The 19,467-nt window shown below is 53.5% G+C and overlaps 1 protein-coding gene across 1 annotated transcript in view; it reads right to left on the reverse strand.

Annotated features, from left to right (window-relative positions):
* Positions 1-2,068: 2,068 nt before the first annotated feature.
* Positions 2,069-19,467, reverse strand: part of LOC143692441 (uncharacterized) — a 351,032-nt gene continuing 333,633 nt past the window's right edge. The window contains exon 12 of the mRNA XM_077172674.1: positions 2,069-2,547. Within this exon, the coding sequence (XP_077028789.1) occupies positions 2,069-2,547 (479 nt within the window). The remainder of the gene's footprint in view (positions 2,548-19,467) is intronic.

Below are 19,467 nucleotides of genomic sequence, written 5' to 3' on the forward strand. Positions count from 1 at the left end.
GCCCAGCCTGGGCACACCTGACTGACAGAGCAGCACCTCACACTAGAAAAGCCCCATCCCAAATTTTAAAGGCAGCATCCCCTGACATTTCCCTTCCTGGGGGGTGTGGAGATTCCTCCCTGCAGTCGGGACACCCCTCAAGGTCACTGCTTCAGGCTGAGCCAAAGGGATTTGCCCATGGTCATTGGTCTGTGGGAGTGACATCAATCTCTCCTTAAAAACAGCTTCTTTTCCTTTAAAAAAATTGCTTTGAAATCCCTTCTGAGTGCTTTCTATAAATTAGTATAATATAATAAAATATGGTACAGCTCTTATACCTTGGACTAAATATTTCTGATTAAGATAAGATAATTTTGTCTAATCGTTACCCTAATAGATAATAGAAATTCTTTATAAATATATATGCTTTGTCATCCTTAATCCTGTGGGACAAATGCTAAAGGTTAAATTTCACCTTGAGAATTCTTTACCCATGAACTCTGTAAAAGTCTGAGGCTGGGATTGGAGCCAGCTGCTCCAAGGCTCCTCTCACAGAAGGAGATTACAAAGCCTGGAGGTCCTTGGGGGTATTTTTCTGTGAATATGAGAGTCTGGTGAGAGACAGAGAAAGCAAGAGTGTTTTCCCATTAATTAGATTGGGAACCATTAGCAAGCTGGAGAGAAAGAATTGTAAACTATTGACAGGTGGTGTCTGTAATAGGTTGTTTTTTCCATTAAGTTGTTTACTGAAGGGGGTTGTCCTTCAGTAATCATGTGAAAGTGTTGATTAAATGACCAATGAGATCCACCTGTAGAAAACCAAGGTCAAAAGGAAGAGGATTGAAAAAATGGATGGCTTTTAGCCCTTAGCCTTCTGATCTGAGTCTGTGTCATCTCTGACTCAATGGAGACATTCGCGGATCTGTGGGGGCTATTGGGGCTCGTTTCTGCACCTTGTGACCTAACAGGAGCTTCTCTAATAAACTTTGCCTGAAGCTCCCACTGTGCCCATGAGAGGAACCCCTGTGAGGGTCTGGGCCATCCCGGCTCTTTGGCAGCCTGGGCACTCCTGGGATGTCACCGTGGAGCCCCCGTGAGTGCCTGTGACAGATGGGTGCCTTTGCAGCCCAAGGTGCCCTGGGATGTCACCATGGAATGGCTGTGACTGCTCTGACCCCAGGGCTCTTTACCATCCCAGAAAGCCCTGGGAGGTCTCCATGGAGCCCCTGTCTCTGCCTGTGACATTCCAGCTCTGGAACAGCCTGGAGACTCTTGGAAAGATCCCATGGAACCCCTCTGAGGGCCTGTGACAAATCTGATCCTTAGCAGGCAACCATCACCAGCCCCCTGTTGCTATGGTCAGTTTCCATGGTAACCATCACACGGAGCCTGTTTCTATGGTCAGTTTCCATGGCAACCATCACCAGCCCCCTGTTGCTATGCTCAGTCCCTTGGCAGCTCCATGGAGACCCCATGCCGGGGTGGTTGCTATGAACACCAGGGCTGGCACCAGCTGGGATGCTCGGTTTCCACGGGCCGGGCTTCAGCAATGGGATTCCCCAATTTCCTGCTCCTGCTAAAACCACGCTGCCCTCGCTGCCCTCCCGCCTCCCATGGAAAGCACAAAAGGCAAAGATCCCGGGCTGCGATAAGAACAATTTATTTGGTACAGCAACCAGATAAGGAAAAAACAGGAACAGAAACAATATTGATAACAGAAGGGATAAATCAAACTATTTACAGGGAAAACTCCAACACAACTGCCTGTCTCTTCCCAGCAACATATTTCCCCCACCTGGAAAGGACACCCTTCTCCTCATGGAGGGAGAGAGAGAGAGAGATTGGTTTCCTGCCCCTGGCAATGACCTGAGGTGGGAGCGAATGTAATGACACAGCCATGGCCAGACCATTATGTTCTTCAGTTCTACACCATGTCATTGACAGGGGAAGACGGACAGGTGTCTTCCCAGCATGGATCATGGGGAACATGGATCACCCAGGCTCTACCCAACATGTTTTTCTCATGGGGGATGAAGCTGGAGCAGTGCACGAAGCTCCTCCTGCAGTTGGGGCATTTTCAGGGGTTCTCTTACCGGTGCCTCCATGGGTGTTGTGTCAAGGCAGAGCTCCAGGCGAAGCTCATCCCACACTGGGTGCACTCGTAGGGCCTCTCCCCAGTGTGGATGTGCCAGTGCCTGATGAGGTTGGAGTTGTGCTTTAAGCCCTTCCCACAGTCAGGGTAGCAAAATGGCTTCTCCCCAGTGTGAATCTGCTGGTGGCGGAGGAGACTGGAGCTGCTCTGAAACCTCTTCCCACAGGTGGAGCACTCATAGGGCCTCTCCCCAGTGTGGATGCGTTGGTGCCTGATGAGCTCTGAGCTGCAGCTGAAGCCCTTCCCACACTCCCCACACTCGTAGGGCCATTCCCCAGTGTGGATCATCTGGTGGCTGATCAGGGTGCTGCTCTGCCTGAAGCTCTTCCCACACTCCAAGCACTTGTGGGGCTTCTCCCCATCATGAAGCTGCCCATGGACCACCAGCTCTGAGCTCTGGCTGAAGCTCTGTCCACCTTCCTGGCTCAGGGTTGGTCTTTCCTCCTCAGAGCACCCTGGGCTGGGTTTGGAGCCCCTCCTCCTGTGGGATCTCTGGGGATTTTCCTCCCTGTTAGATTCCTGTGCCCTGGAGTCACTCAAAATGGCCTCTTCCATGTGGTTCTGCTGTGCGGATTTCTCCTCCCTGGTCTCCATCCTCAGCTTCTTTTCTGGGGGAGGAAGGACAAGGAGAGGATGGGATTTGCCTCCGTGCCAGAGGGAAGGGGAAGGAGATCCCCCCAGTGCATCCCCAGCAGGACGGGGTTGGCAGCAGGGTTGTCCTGGAGCCGGGGGCTGTGCTGGGCTGGGAGATGGAGCAGGAGAGAGGGGGAAAGGGGCACTGACTTCCTCCTCACCTGCCCGGGTACCCCAGGGCTCCTTCTTCCTCTTCCTCAGATCCTCCTCCTCCATCCAGTCAAGGTTTGGGAATGGAAAATTCTCTTTTGGGAACCAAACAAGGGGTGAGTACATTGTCTTTTGTACAGGATTGAAGGCAAACATGGGGGTTAGTCTAAGTCACAATTTGAATTTAATAAGAAAATTACAATCAAGGCAATGATACAGAAACACTGCCTTAAACTGACAGAGTCAGGATATAACCTGACACCCTGCTGGTCAGGGTGGTGGCAGCAGTCCCATTAAATGGTGGCTGCAGTCCTGTTGGAGTGATGAACGTGATTCTGTCCAAGCAGTGATCCTGTAGAAGGGTCTGGTCTTCCTCTGAAGGTCCAGGGGTGGTTCTGGAGCTCTTGTCCTCTGGGAATCCAGTAGGCAAGCTGCTCCTGGTGTTGCAAGGCTCAGCTTATATCCAGGTAGGAATGCTTGGATCCTGCCCCTGGGCAAGCATCCCACAATGGGATGATGGAATTTGATCAGTCCTGCAGTGACACTCAATGGCCCATTGCCAGAAGATATCTCCCCTGGAGGGCGTTATCAGGGCTGAGTCATGGAAGAGATCAAGAACACTGCCCCACCTGTTTATAGCAGTTGATGAAGATGGGGATTGAAAACATGCATTGGGTTCCATCTTACAGTGCAGCCTGAAACAGTGGGGGAATCCCTGCTCAGGGGGTGAACACCACCCCCCTTACCCAAACTGGCTCAGGTGTGAAACCCCCACCCCGGGAAGGCCACACACACAGGGGACAATGTCACACTTGCCCTGCCCCAGGGGAGGTCTCTGTCCCTGTCACTCCCTTGCTGTCCCCCCCTTTTCTCTTTCTTTCCATCTCTCTCTCTACCTCAGATTTACTGTTCAATAAAATCCACCTTGGATTTGGTCTCATTTGCACCTTAATTGGGGCAGAGGCATCTCTCTTATGATTTTCTTAACCAGATTGCAAGATTATTTTGGCACAGTGAGTTCAGGGCACTGTTCTCTGTCCCCAAGTGCCTTTGAGAACAGCATGGTTCCCTTGTCTGAGGAGGTTGTGGTTCTCTCTGGAGGAACTCTTGGAAACTTGGACGCAGCTTCCTCTGAGCGACTTATGGGAGAACTGATGAGGAAAATGGCTGTTGTGGGTGGCCAGTGTAAAGAAAATATTTTTATGTCCTTTCTTGAAGAGTTTGTTAAAATCACTGGAGGAAAGGGAGCCAAAGATACCATCGAGACTGTCAAGGTTCATTCACCCCATGGTGAGGAATACAAGGCTGCTAAAAGTCTCACAAGAAGCCCAGCTCAAGTTGCTAAATTCCCAAATAACTCCTGAATTCCCAGGCTTGGGTTCTTTGCCAAATGTGAGAATCATTTTTCTCATTGTCCCTGTCCCCTTTGTGACAGCTACACAGAGCTTTCCCTTCCTTTTCATAATCTGTATTGGGCTGAATTTCTACTTTTTTTTTATCAGAATGTGCCAGCAGCTGAGCTGGAGCTAAGCAGGAACCAATGAAACTTGCAATTGCCACAAAATTGCTTGTACTGTCAGTTTATTAATGTTTGGGATTTGTTTGCATTTCCATCACAATTGTCCTTGGGGAAGAGCAACTTCAAGGCATTTTCTGTAGGGTTAAGTTTGATTTCTGACGAGAAACAATTTTACTTTGTCCAGTGCCCAGGGAACGCTCAAGGGGTCTCTGTGCCTCTTGCCCTGGGGGATGTTTGGGAGGGGCTTGGGGGGGTTGTCCCTGTCCCTGTCACCCCAGGCCATTCCCCAGGAGTGTCCCTGTCCCTGTCACCCCAGGCCATTCCCCAGGGGCTGTCCCTGTCCCTGTCACCCCAGGCCATTCCCCAGGGGTGTCCCTGTCCCTGTCACCCCAGGCCATTCCCCAGGGGTGTCCCTGTCCCTGTCACCCCAGGCCATTCCCCAGGGGTCTCCATCATTCTCACCCCAGGGAATGCCTGGGGGGTCTCCCTCCCTCTCTCCCCTGTGCCAGGGGGTGCTCGGGGCAGTCTCTGTCCCTCTCAGCCCAGGGGATGCTCGGGGCTCTCTGTCCCCTGGCCCTGGGGGATGCTCGGGGGGTCTCCATCCCTCTGGCCTCAGGCAATGCCTGTGCAGGGCTGGGCACCAGGGGCTCTGTGTCCCTCTCACCGCTGAGGCTGCTCGGGGCTGGGGGGGCTCTGCCACCTTCTCACCCCTGGGGAGGCCGGGGGGGTCTCTGTCCCTCTCAGCCCTGCTGGGACCCCACCCAAACATCATCGGGGTCACAGGGACAGAGACACCCCCAAAGCCCCAGAAGGGCTGAAGCTGGGATTTTGTTTGGGGCTGAGGATTTAGGAAGGGGCTGGAATTGGGGCTGGGCTTGGAGTTGGGGCTGAGATTTGGATTAGAGCTGGGATTGGGGTTAAGGCTAGACATGGGATTGGCTTTAGGGCTGGGGTTGGGATTGGGTCTGGGGCTAGATGAGTCTGGCACTGGGATGAGATTAAATACAGAACTGTGAGTGTGTCTAAACCTGGAGTGAGATTGAGACCAGGATCAGGGTCAGGTTTGGGACTGAGCTCACCCAGAGCAGGACAGAAGGGGATGTCACTGTGGGAAGCTTTGGGGAAAATCCTGTTTTGGGGAAAAACAAGCTGTGAATGCCTTGGGTTGGGGATTCCTCCCACACAAGTCCATCTCTAGAAGTCACCTGATGTGCATAAAAACCTCCAAAAATCAATAGTGAATAAAAAAAAAGCCACCAGGAGTGTCCCATTTCCAGTCTCATCCCTCTGGGGTTCTGGTGGTCCCCTGTCTCTGAGCTGTTGGGGATCCCATGGGTCCTGGGGATCCCCCCTCTCCAGGGTCCTGCTAAGGGATGCAGGCGGATTTTGGAGTCCCAGGGTCCCCCTCTCCAGCCTACCCTCAATCCAGCCTCTTGGGCTTCCCCCCTCTTCCAACCACCCTGTCCTGCTTTAGGGCAAATTTGGTTGAAAACCTCCAAAAGGGGTTTCCTCTAGAATGCAGATTCAGCAGCCCCACCCTCAGCCAGTTTGGAAAAATATTTCCTTGGAGAAAAGTGGAAAAACCCGCTTTATTTAACAGGCAAAGCATTCACCAGCAGAAAAATTGAACAATATTAAGTAATAAACCTCCTGCTGCTCCAAAATAGATGACAAACTCCACATGTCCCTCCTTGGCCTGTAGCTCAGTGCACTCAGTCTCTTATCAGTCTCTTATCAGTCCCTCCTGTATTGGAAATGCCACGGCCCAGGCTCAGCCCGGTGGGCCACAGGTGGGAGCTGCCAGTGGTGTTCTGGGTGTTCAGTCCAGAGCAGGATTAAACAGCTCCAAAGAAAAAGAAAAAAACACAGTCCAGGGAACTTCTCTGCCTCAGAGAGCTAAAAACTAACTAAAAGCAAAGGAGAGCTCTGTCCCGCCCTCTGTCCATCCAGGAGCTGGAATGTGGAGGAGTGAGTGCAGTGTCTGAAAACAAACTGCAGCTTCTTCCTCCTCCCCTTGGCTCTCAGAACCAGCCTTAAAGGTGCAGAACTCATTTCTGGGCTAAACGGACCGATGGGGCACGAGCATCATGAAGTCACCCCAGGACGCGCCCCTGTCAGGGTCAGGGGGTCCCGTCCCCGCCTCATCTCCGGGCTGCCGGGGGTGCCCCAGCTCCGGTATCGCCCCTTCCCCTCTCCCCGCCCCGGGGGTCCCCCGTTCCACAGCCCCGGCTCTCACGGGGATCCCCAAAACCAATGTCCCGCCCCGTCGGTACCGGGCCATCCCCACGTGGACCCCCCGGGACCCTCCTGAGGGGCGATCGCGGCTCCTCTGCCCCCGAAAAAGCTCCTCTTAGGGAGCCCGGAGATACCCGGGGCTCGAGTCCGGGATCTGCCGGCTCCGAACACGCTCCAAAAAAATCCTCCCGGATACCCCTGGCTGGAGCCGGGGCGAGCTCGGCCTCGCCCTCACCTGCGGCTCGGGGCTGGGGGCGATGCTCCCGGGGCAGGGGCTGCTGCAGGCTCAGCGTGCGGGCGCTGCGAGCGCCGGGATTCTCCCGCTCCCGCTCCTGCTCCTCCTCTCCCTCCTCTTCCTCCCGCATTTCCTCCGCTGCCAGCCCGGACCCCCCTTTCCCACCCCTCTGCCCCGCGGCCCCGCAGCCCCGGCTGCTGGGTGGGGGAGCCCCCGATCGGCCCCAGGGCTGGGCAGGGGGCTCGGGGACCCCCCCGGGGCGGATCCGTGCCCCCGGCCCGAGCCCCAAACTCCGCTCCGGGGCCGCTGGGCTCTGCGGGTCCGCCTGGCAACCGGTGAGTCATCAGCGAGAAAAGCTCTGGTTGGCTGGAAATTGTTCAGCGCCTCCTCTGATTGGCTGGAATTGTGAAAGGCGCTGCGCCCTGCGGGTGTCCCCGGCAGCTGCGGAGTCCGGGACGGAGCCTTTTCCTCTTTCTTTCTCCCCCTCTGAGAACTCTTTCCTATTTCTTTCTCTCTCTGAGATCTCTTCCCGATTTCTTTCTCTCCCTATCTCCTCCCCATTTCTTGTTCAGTTCAATCCAAGTTCGAGCAGATCCACAGGTTGCGTTCCCACGCTCTCATTCGCACCTTCCCTGGGGCAGAGGCGTCTCTCCCTCGCGAAATCGTAACCCATGGGCAGGGTCCTTTCCCAGCCCAATCCTTCCAAGATTTTGTCGGGGACTCGCTTCCATTTCCTCCCTCCCTCTGCTTCCAGCGGGGAAGGTGCTGGGAAATGTCCATCAAAGCCACCTTTGCTGTGTGCTCTGGGAGCCCACAGAGCTGCTGGACCTTGTCCCCTGGCCCTGCACAGCTCCTTGGGAGGCACAGCAGGAGCAGCACCCTGGGAACCTCGGGAATGCCCCTCTGGGATCCATGGCACACACTGCCAGGGGCTGGAATTCCAGTTCCCAGACAGGAAAAGATGCTCCTGCCCTGGAAGGAAAAGCTCTTAAGAAGGAGCCAAAAGCCAAGTGGAGCAAGATCCTACAGTGACATTTCACTGCTGGCCTTCATAACTTCACCCATGGTTGTTGTAGCTCCTGGATTGGGAATTAAATCAGGGCAGGGTCTTTGGGGGGAGCTGCCCTGGGTCAAGGGAGACACTGAGAGAGAAACAGAGCAGGCAAAGAAAGGCAGGAGAGAAAGGAGGACACAAACACAATCAGCTGAGAAGGTGGCACTCTGAAAACAGACCAGAACTGACTGAAAAGGAATATTAGAGAAAGAAATCATTTTGCACCTTTTATTTCCTATCAAAATACAATTTTTTCCCCTTCTCAGAAACCTCCTCCCAGTGTAATTCAGCAGGGCTGTCAGAAAGTTTTTCATTCTGGGTGGATGTTCCACGCTGTATCCACAAGCAAACAGGGAATGGGGATTTTCCTGCTCCTGGTGAGTTTGACATCCTCAGCTGAGGAGAGGAGGAGGCACCAGAAGAAAAGGACAGCTGGGCTTCGTCCTCCCACATGGAAGAGGTGGGGGATAAAAATCTCCCATGCTGCTTGCAGCTGCTCCCACAGGGATGTGAGGGCTGATCCCAGAGCCCCAAGGGTCACAGTCAGGGCTGCCCTCAGGGAATGCTCACCTGGTATTGAGGGGCAGCATGGGAGCACCTGGATCTTGGGGCACCCAGCTGCCCCCCATGTTTGGAGGTGCCTGAGGAGGGCTGGGACAATGCCAGGGACATCCTGCAGTGACAACCCCCCTGTCCTGCTCTGGGTGAGCTCAGTCCCAAACCTGACCCTGATCCTGGTCTCAATCTCACTCCATGTTCAGACACACTCACAGTTCTGTATTTAATCTCATCCCAGTGCCAGACTCGTCTAGCCCCAGACCCAATCCCAACCCCAGCCCTAAAGCCAATCCCATGTCTAGCCTTAACCCCAATCCCAGCTCTAATCCAAATCTCAGCCCCAACTCCAAGCCTCCAAGCCCAGCCCCAATTCCAGCCCCTTCCTAAATCCTCAGCCCCAAACCAAATCCCAGGTTCAGCCCTTCTGGGGCTTTGGGGGTGTCTCTGTCCCTGTGACCCCGATGATGTTTGGGTGGGGTCCCAGCAGGGCTGAGAGGGACAGAGACCCCCCCGGCCTCCCCAGGGGTGAGAAGGTGGCAGAGCCCCCCCAGCCCCGAGCAGCCTCAGCGGTGAGAGGGACACAGAGCCCCTGGTGCCCAGCCCTGCACAGGCATTGCCTGAGGCCAGAGGGATGGAGACCCCCCGAGCATCCCCCAGGGCCAGGGGACAGAGAGCCCCGAGCATCCCCTGGGCTGAGAGGGACAGAGACTGCCCCGAGCACCCCCTGGCACAGGGGAGAGAGGGAGGGAGACCCTCCAGGCATTCCCTGGGGTGAGAATGATGGAGACCCCTGGGGAATGGCCTGGGGTGACAGGGACAGGGACAACCCTGGGGAATGGCCTGGGGTGACAGGGACAGGGACACCCCTGGGGAATGGCCTGGGGTGACAGTGACAGGGACACCCCTGGAGAATGGCCTGGGGGGACAGGGACAGGGACAAACCCTGGGGAATGGCCTGGGGTGACAGGGACAACCCCCCCAAGGCCCTCCCAAGGATCCCCCAGTGTGAGAGGCCCAGAGACCCCTTGACCATCCCCTGGGCACCGGACAAAGTAAAGTTGTTTCTTGACAAAAATCAAACTTAACCCTACAGAAAATGCCTTGAATTTGCTCTTCCCACAAGTCACTTGTGGTGAAAACCCAAACAAATCCCAAAATTTAATAAACTGACAGTAGAAGCAATTCTGTGGCAATTCCAAAATCCATTGGTCCTGCCCAGCTCCAGCTCAGCTGCTGGCACATTCTGATAAAAGAAAAGTGGAAATTCGGCCCAACACATTGCAATACCTCTGTTATGAAAAGGAAGGGAAAGCTCTGTGTAGATGTCACAAAGGTGACAGGGAAAGAGAAAAAACTTATTCTTAGATTTGGAAAAGCCCCCGGCCTGTGAAAGAGAAAAGGGATGACAGCCACGGAGTGACAGGGACAGAGACCTCCTCTGGGGCAGGGCAAGTGTGACATTGTCCCCTGTGTGTGTGGCCTTCCCGGGGTGGGGGTTTTACACCTGAGCCAGTTTGGGTAAGGGGGGTGGTGTTCACCCCCTGAGCAGGGATTCCCCCACTGTTTCAGGCTGCAGTGTAAGATGGAACCCAATGCATGTTTTCAATGCCCATCTTCATCAACTGCTATAAACAGGTGGGGCAGTGTTCTTGATCTCTTCCATGACTCAGGCCTGATAACGCCCTCCAGGGGAGATATCTTCTGGGAATGGGCCATTGAGTGTCACTGCAGGACTGATAAAATTCCATCCTCCCATTGTGGGATGCTCCGCCCAGGGGCAGGATCCAAGCATTCCTACCTGGATATAAGCTGAGCCTTGCAGCACCAGGAGCAGCTTGCCTACTGGATTCCCCGAGGACAAGAGCTCCAGAACCACCCCTGGACCTTCAGAGGAAGACCAGACCCTTCTACAGGATCACTGCTTGGACAGAATCACGTTCATCACTCCAACAGGACTGCAGCCACCATTTAATGGGACTGCTGCCACCACCCTGACCAGCAGGGTGTCAGGTTATATCCTGACTCTGTCAGTTTAAGGCAGTGTTTCTGCATCATGGCCTTGATTGTAATTTTCTTATTAAATTGTAATTCTGACTTAGACTCTCCCCCAGGTTTGCCTTCAAACCAGTACAAAAGACAATGTGTGCACCCTGTGTTTGGTCCCTGAAACAGAATTTCCCATTCCCAAATCTCGATTGGATGGAGGAGGAGGCTGCCCAAAAAAGGAAGATGGCCCAGGAGCCCCAGGCAGGTGAGGAGGAAGTCAATGCCCCTTTCCCCCTCTCTCCTGCTCCATCTCCCAGCCCAGCACAGCCCCCAGCTGCAGGACAACCCTGCTGACAACCCCGTCCTTCTGGGGATGCACTGGGGGGATCTCCTTCCCCTTCCCTCTGGCACGGAGGCAAATCCCAACCTATCCTCGTCCTTCCTCCCCCAGGGAAGGAGGTCAGGATGGAGACCAGGGAGGACAAATCTCCTTGGCAGGACCTCGTGGAAGAGGCAGTTTTGAGTGGCTCCACAGTGCAGAACTCCAATGGGGAGGAAAATCTTCATAGATCCTGCAGGAGGAGGGTTTGCAAACCCAGCTCCGGGTGCTCTGAGGAGGAAAGACCCACCCTGAGCCAGGAAGGTGGACAGAGCTTCAGCCAGAGCTCAGAGCTGGTGGTCCATGGGCAGCTTCATGATGGGGAGAAGCCCCACAAGTGCTTGGAGTGTGGGAAGAGCTTCAGGCAGAGCAGCACCCTGATCAGCCACCAGATGATCCACAATGGGGAATGGCCCTACGAGTGTGGGGAGTGTGGGAAGGGCTTCAGCTGCACATCCCAACTCAACACCCACCGGCGCATCCACACTGGGGAGAGGCCCTACTAGTGTCCCCAGTGTGGGAAGAGCTTCACTTTCAGCTCTAACTTGACCAGACACAAACAGAGTCAGCGGTAAGAGAAGCCCTGCAAATTCCCCAGTTTCAGGAGGAGCTTCGTTCACTGCTCCAAATTCGGTCCTCCATTGGAGGTCCCACATTGGGAAGAGCCCTGGTGATCCATACTCCCTGTGATCCATGTGAGGAAGACACCTGTCCCTTTTCCTGCCCCTCCCAGTGACATGATGTGGCTTTGAAAAATATGAGGGGCTGGCCATGGTCCTGTCATTACATTCACTCCCACCACAGGTCATTGCCTGGGACAGGAAAGGGACTCTCTCTCTCTCTCCCTGAGGAGAAGGGTGTCCTTTCCAGGCAGGAAATATTGTAGCCAGGCGGACCCTGTGAGTTGTGTTGTAGTTTTCCCTGTAAACAGTTTTATTTTTCCCTTCTGTTATCAATATTGTTTCTGTTCCTGTTTCTTCTTTATCTCATTCCTGTTCCCAATAAATTGTTCTTATCCCAGCCTGGGATCTTTGCCTTTTGTGCTTTCCATGGGAGGCGGGAGGGCAGCAAGGGCAGCGCGGTTTTAGCGGGAGCAGGAAATTGGGGAATCCCATTCCTGAAGCCCGGCCCGTGGAAAGCGAGCATCCCAGCTGGTGCCAGCCCTGGTGGCCATGGCAGCAGCCTTGGGAGCGGGTCCCTGGCTGGGGCTCTGGGAACCTCTTCCCTCTGGTGCCCAGGGACAGGAGTGGAGGGAGCGGCTGCAGCTGAGTCGGGGCAGGCTCAGGTTGGATGTCAGGAAAAGGTTTTTGCCCAGAGGCTGCTGGGGCCCTGGCCAGGCTCCCCAGGGCAGGGTCCCAGCTCCAGGGCTCTCTGAGCTGCAGCAGCGTTTGGCCAGCGCTGCCAGGCCCAGGCTGGCATTGTTGGGGTGTCCTGTGCAGGGCCAGCAGTCGGACTGGAGGATCCTGATGGGTCCCTCCCAGCTCAGCCAATTCTGTGCTTCTGGGATCCCATCAGCCTGGGGATGGGGCTGCCAATGGTTGCCATGGCAACGGGCTCTGGCTGCAGGCCTGAGCTGGTGTCCATGGCCACCACCCCTGGAATGGGGTCTCCATGGAGCTGCCAAGGCACTGACCATAGCAACAGGGGGCTGGTGATGGTTGCCATGGAAACTGACCATAGCAACAGGGGCCTGGTGATGGTTGCCATGGAAACTGACCATAGCAACAGGGGGCTGGGGATGGTTGCCCGCTAAGGATCAGATTTGTCACAGGCCCTCAGAGGGGTTCCATGGGGACTTTCCAAGAGTCTCCAGGCTGTTCCAGAGCTGGAATGTTACAGGCATGGACAGGGGCTCCATGGAGACCTCCCAGGGCTTTCTGGGGATGGTAAAGAGCCCTGTGGTCAGAGGCAGTCACAGCCATTCCATGGTGACATCCCAGGGCACCTTGGGCTACAAAGGCACCGATCTGTCACAGGCACTCACGGGGGCTCCATGGTGACATCCCAGGAGTCCCCAGGCTGCCAAAGACCGGGATGTCCCAGACACTCACAGGGGTTCCTGTCATAGGCACAGTGGGAGCTTCAGGAAAAAGCTTTATTTCTTTTTTGGAGAAACTCCTGCTGAGACATGAGGTGGAGAAATGACACCCAACAGCCACCATGGATCCTCAAACCCCTGCAGGACCCCTGGACTTCTAAAATTCCTCGTTTGGCTTCCTGGGGGCTGTCTGACAGGTCCCACTGAATTTAACATGTCAAGGGCCACTTCCCATCTGACTGTGAAGCACTGGGGCTCTGTGCTTTTATTCCTATGGGAAAGAACTGTCTTTCTTGTCTAGGCACCCATGGCCAAAATTGGGATTCTGCATCTAAAATTCCCTATATCCAAGGGTTACTCCCAGACAAAATCTGCCCGTACAGTCAAGTCTGGCCAGCCTTGGCCTCTGGTGACTTCCTCTCATCTGCCCCTGCACCACTGGGGCTCACTTGTTTCCTTCCTATGGAGACCATTGTGACACTGCAGAGCATTGTGGAACCAATGGGCCATGGTGACACTGCAGGCCCTTGTGGAACCTGTGACACTGTAGGAACTTGTGGAACCAAGGGGATCATTGTGACCCTGCAGGGTACCATGGATCCAAGGGGCCACTGTGACACTGTGGGGCCTCATGGAACCAAGGACATCTTTGTGGCTCTGTTGGGCCGCATGGTCCCAAGGGGCCAGTGTGAAGCAGCAGGGCTTTGTGGAACCAAGAGGCCATTGCTGCATTTCCGGGCCTCGTGGAGCCAAAGGGCCGTTGTGATCCTGCAGGGCACTGTGGATCCATGGAGAGCATTGTGGCATTGCAAGGCCCCATGGAATCACGGAGACCATTGTGACCCCGCAGGGCCTCATGGAGGGAAGGGGCCATTGTGACACTATGGGAACTTGTGGAACCAAGGGAATCATTGTTGCACTACTGGGCCCCAATGGAACCAAGGGGCCAGAGCAAAGCAGCAGTGTGGGAGTTAGCCCAGCTGTAACTCAGAGTCAGACAGATTTTACCCCGGAAGAACTGGGCATGAGTTTCAAGCCCTGGGAATCATTTGTTTAACTTAGGGTGAGCTTGAGAGTTCCCCAATAAGCCTTTGGTGTTTCTATGCTAACTTGTCCAAGTTCTATTCTCCTATTGGTTACTTGTTTCCCTTATATGGAAACAAGGATTGTTCCAGAGTGTTCTATCCCCAAGTGTACATGTTGTTGCTTCCCCTTTTTCTCAGGTCTTTGGATCCTGCCCCTTGTACTGTGCTCAATTTCTCCATGTTTATTGTTTTTCACCCTGTTATTAAAGTTCTTTTTGGGCAACTCCATCGAACCCACACCTTTTCATTTTCCCCACCCTTGCCCTGAAGTCAGGGAACCAGAGAGGTTTGTCACAGCCACCCTCACTGTGACCTTTGGTGCCCGAACAGGGACCATGACACTCAGGGTTCCCTGTGTCAGTCACGTCAGCTGGGGTTGGCTGATGGATAGGCCAGGGCTCCCCGGGATTTTGGATTGTGCCGGGCCCAGTGGATTCATCGTTGCTTTGAGGGACCTTGCACAGGATCAGCAGGGACAACGACGGTTTCACCTGCATAGGATTGCAGGTGGGTTTGGGGAAATGCAAGACATTTATTGCCCATTTTGCCACTGTGTTTTTACAACATGCACCCACGTCCCATAATTGACTTGGGGTCCTCTGGTGGCTCTTCCCCATAAGGCAGAGAAAGAGAAAAATGGGCAGCCAGATGTCCAAAGTAGAAAGGAGCATATATAGGTGCTTTAATTCTCACTGATCATGACCAAATATTTTCAAAGAAGAAATTAAAATCAATCATGAGGAGGATCATTAAAAATTTTCCATATGCCTCTGCTGATGAAATCCATACCACTGAATTTTGGGACTCAGTGAGAGTTAAAATACACAACATTTTGATCAAAATGGACCCCATTGCATCCCACATGCTCCCCATCTTCCACACCACCATTCACCAGCAAGCAGTGTGTCAGAAACTCAATCCATTGGTCACTCCTAACTTGGGACCTCCCCTCAAACCTGCCTTTCTAAGACCTTCCACGATGGTCCAAGATGGCAATGGCCACGCTTCTTGGAGCATCATGCCCAGGAGACTCAAGATGGAAGGAGCCTGAATGTGGCTCGGGAGCCCGAGCATCCTCCCTCCATCTTGGCTCCTCCACTTCCTGCTACCACAACCTTCTCTTCCGCCCTGAACGAACCTCCAGACTCCACCCCCACAACTGCGGGTCACGCCCCCACTGTCAATCATTCCACCTCCACCCTGGGCCATGACTCCAGAACTCCACCCTGGAAGTCCGCCATCCTAAATCAAGGCCCGGAATGCCTGAAAAAATGGCAGTGCCCTTTGCCTCACCCTCTTGCAACAATATAACCCCATAATCACAGATACTAAGCCCAACTGTCACACTATTTCTGATCCAAATGTTTCTGCTCCAAGTTATTCTTCCTCCCCAGAAGACAGTTTGGATTCCTCTGAGCCACCTCGCCCCTCAGCCCCAAAAGATCCCTAGGAAAGGATCCAGAAAGAAGCAGTTAAGGAAGGAGACTGGCAAATAGTCTTGAAACTCCACATTGCCCTGGGATGGTATGAAAGTAGGGGGCAGAATCCCAGGTATCAGCCATTGGTTTATGGGGAAATCAAGGATCTGTGTAGGGCAGATAAAGACCATAGGAAGGACTTACCTTGTTTTAATGGCCTAATGAGGGCCATGTTTACAGCACTTGCTTTAACCCCCTATAATTTAAAATATATCATGACCAGGTTGTTGTCATGTACAGAATACACCCTGTGGGAAGGGGGATGGAAGTGTTTACTAAATCAATTAATAGCAGACTATGCTAATAATGAGGCAAGGACAGAATTGACAACCAACTATCTCGCTGGAGAAGGACAACAGACCCTACCAGATGATCAAGCAGCAGGTATCCCCAGAGAAGTATTGAATGATATCAAAGAGATGGCTTTGAAAGCTTTGATCCAGGTATCGGATGGTAGCACCCCCAATTCGGACTACCTTGGATGGCTGCAGCTGAAGCTTTAGGACAATCAGACCATCCTGGGTGCCTGTTGAGTAAGCAAACCAATGCTGCCTCCCTCACATTGAGTGGCTGCTCTCAGACACAGAGACCATCAGACACGCCACCTTGCAGAACAGTGATAGAGTTTTTACTCTGGGTACCTGGGCATGGTTGTGTAGACTCTGAGGGCATGTGCTGCATGAACCTCTCCAGCCACAGCCAGTCAATCCACAAGAGCATTCAGGTACTGAAGGAAGGGTTCAAGAAGCTTCAAGTGGAAAACAAAGACTGGGTCAATAAACTCTTCCAGTCCAAGGGACTAAAGGGTTGGATGATGCCGAGCTAAAACAGGACGATCAATTATCTTAGAGGTTGTTGTTGTATTGTTAATTGTCCCATGTTTGTTTGGATGCTTTTAGAATGTCTTACAAAATTATTTCAGTTCCATCTTTGTGTTAAAACAGAAAAAGGGAAGATACCCAACACAGGCTCCTCATGGACTCCTTAGAGGAGAGAATTGGAGGCCAGGATGGCACAAAAACCTCTCAGAGACTCAGTGTGGGAAGGAAAATCCTTAAAAGTACCTAAAAGTATTCTTAAATCCATAAAATACCTAAAAATCCTTGAGTATCTCAAGGCATTAATGAGCCCCACTGACTGTCAGTACAGACCTCTCCAGGGACTCATTAAAGCCGATAATTGGAGCCATGATTGCACAAACCTCTCACAGAGTCTGTATCAAAAGGGAAACACCAAGTACCTTCAAATAACTCAAGTACCCTGAAGCATTAATGAGCCCCACTGAGTGTTGTTACTGACAAAGCCTCTCCAGGGACTAATTACAGCAGATAATTGGAGGCCATGATTGCACAAACCTCTCAGAGACTCCAAGGCAAAAGCCAAAGCCAAAGTCCTTTGAAAAACCTGCAGTCCCTGCAGGGAGCATGAAGGAGCCCCCAGGGCCATTGCTGAGCAAGGCTCCCCAGGGACTCCTTGCAGCAGATCCTTGAGGCCACTGGGATGTGGGCTAGGGGGGGATGCTGAGGGCAGCACAAGGGGCTGACAGTGCCCAGCCTGGCTGGGGCTGGGCCAGGAGGCCCCAGGGCCTCAGCACAAGGTGTCTCCTCCCAGCCCTTGCTGGCACAGACCCTGCTGTGCCCCAGGGCACCAAGACTTGGCTTCTCTTTGTCCCCACCTGTCATCACTGCCTGCAGTTCTCTGCTCTGCCTGGGGCCTGGGGACACTTGCTCAGTTGTGTCCCTCACTGGGACCCATTAAAAGTCCAGGAAACTTTGGAGTTGGATTCTGCTTGGAGTTCTGCAGAGGTTTCTTCAGCTCCCTCTCAGGGACTGATGTTCAGGGCCTGAGCACAAAGGCCCAGAGGGGCTGATTAAAGTCCTTGTGCTGTGTCTGTGCTGCTGAGCTGGGCTGGGCTCCTGGCACAGAGGCAGCTCCTGCTCACCAAGAAGAGCTTCAAAAGCACATTTCTCTTGATGAGCAGCTCTTGTGCCAGCCCAGCAGGGCTGGGGCACTGCCTGCAGCCAGCGCGGGCACAGCCCAGAGGCACAGAGAGCTTCAATCAGTCAGGGCTGGGAAGGGGCTGAGAAGTGCCTGGGGCACAATCACTGCCAGCCCTTGGCACAGGAACCTCTGGCTGCAGGACAATGCAGCTGCAGCTCCTGGAGTCATCTCCTCAAGCTGGAACATGCCAATGCCTACAGACCCTGTGAGTACAACTCTGGGTATTTCTGGTGCAGGGGAGGTAAAATGCTCATGGAGCTCTGACATGCTGAGGGGTTCTGATCAGTCATAGAATATTTCCAAGACTAGGATTTTGATAAAATATAAGAAATTTCTTAAGACTTTGTATTCAGTTTCCTACTACTGAAGAATGGTAGGGAGGTGGTGATAAATATTAAAAGATGATGATAAATTTTGACAATTGCCTGTAATATCTGACCTGGTAAATTTTGCTTATGAATTATTAATTATGAAATTTTAAAAGTTCCCAAGACACCCAAACTGTTACTTTTAGTGATCAATAGGTTCACAGGAGATCCCTAATGTGCTTTCAGCCACTCTGCCCATGGACAGCAGCAGCATCACCTTTGCTGGAGCCATCAGGCTCAGTCTGAGCTGTCCTTTCTCCAAGCTGCAAACAGAACCTGCCCCCAGCCAGTGCCCTGCAAACAGGCAGGGTTCTGTAGGGCCAAGGAGAGTGCACAGAGATTTGGGGTCTGTGAGTGCTGGCAGGGAGAGATCAGGCACAGGGAAACCCCTGCAGCAGGAAAATCTGCAGGAAGCAGAGAGAAGATCAGGCAATGAGAGAAAACAAAGCCCAGCAATGCTGTGGCAGGGAGAGTTTAGAGATGCCCACAGGAGTCCCTGCAGTGCAGCCCCTCCCTCTGAACAAGCCCCCTCCCTCCTGTGCCCCAGCCAAGCCTCTGCCCTCAGGGCCGGGGCTCCAAGGCGTGCAGCCCCTCCTGTGCAGGCAGAGCTGCAGCAGAGCCGTGGGGCAGCTCTGCAGCCCCGGGCCCAGTTCCCTCTGCAGAGCACAGGGCTGGGAGCAGCTGCCCGGCCCTGGGGGCTCTGGCAGGGGCACAGCTGGCTCAGGGTGACGCTGTCCCCAGGGCCCGGCTCTGGGCAATGCTGTCAGTGCAGCCAGGGAAGGAGCTGCATCTCCCACAATCCAATGCCATCAGAAGGACACTTGGAAGTCTCCCTGAGATTTCAGTCCAAGCTGCGAGCTTCAATCCATGATGCAATCCTGTCCTGTAACATCTCTGTGTTATCTGAAAGCCCAAGGGTGAGGCACAGAAGGTTTAGGATGGGAAAATGCTGCTGGGTTGGTGAAATGAGCCCTGTGTGTCCCTGGGTACAAATGTGGGGCTGAGACCTTGAGAAAAGAATGGACAATTGGTGGACTGTGGGGGATCCATCTGCTCTCAGCAGGGTCAGGATGGTTTTAATGGGAAACATGGGAGGGTGATCATCCTCTGTCTGAGAAAGATGAAAGCCCAGAGAATCCTGGAACAGGACTGGGAGACAGACCTCCTCCCCTCACTCTCCACTCACCACCTTGCCTCAGAGAACTCACTCTGTTCTCCCTGAGGGCAGCGGAAATGCTGAGAGTTTCTGACATCTGAATATAGCAAGAGAGGGGGAAGAGGAGCTGTAAAATCTCTAGAAGATTTAAACAGATTTTACCATTCCTGCTCTCAGGCAGTGGGGGTGCACGTGCTCACAGGGCCATCTATATTAACAAGGTTTCAAAGTGGGAAACAAGGACAGGTTCCTGTCCTCCTCCCACATCGGCACAGCAGGGCTGAATAATAAAAACCCTGTGTGTAGCTGCCCTGAACCTGATGTCCCACTCAGCCAGCACCAGCCAGGGATCCCCCCTTGGAGCTGAATGAAAATCTTCTGGAAATTCAAAAGGATGTCAGAGGGTTATACAAGAAGGGTCTATGGGAAAAGGCTTTGTTTTTGCTGGGAAAAGTCTTTCT

The sequence above is a fragment of the Agelaius phoeniceus genome, assembly GCF_051311805.1.
Source record: "Agelaius phoeniceus isolate bAgePho1 chromosome W unlocalized genomic scaffold, bAgePho1.hap1 SUPER_W_unloc_1, whole genome shotgun sequence".
NCBI lineage: Eukaryota > Metazoa > Chordata > Aves > Passeriformes > Icteridae > Agelaius > Agelaius phoeniceus.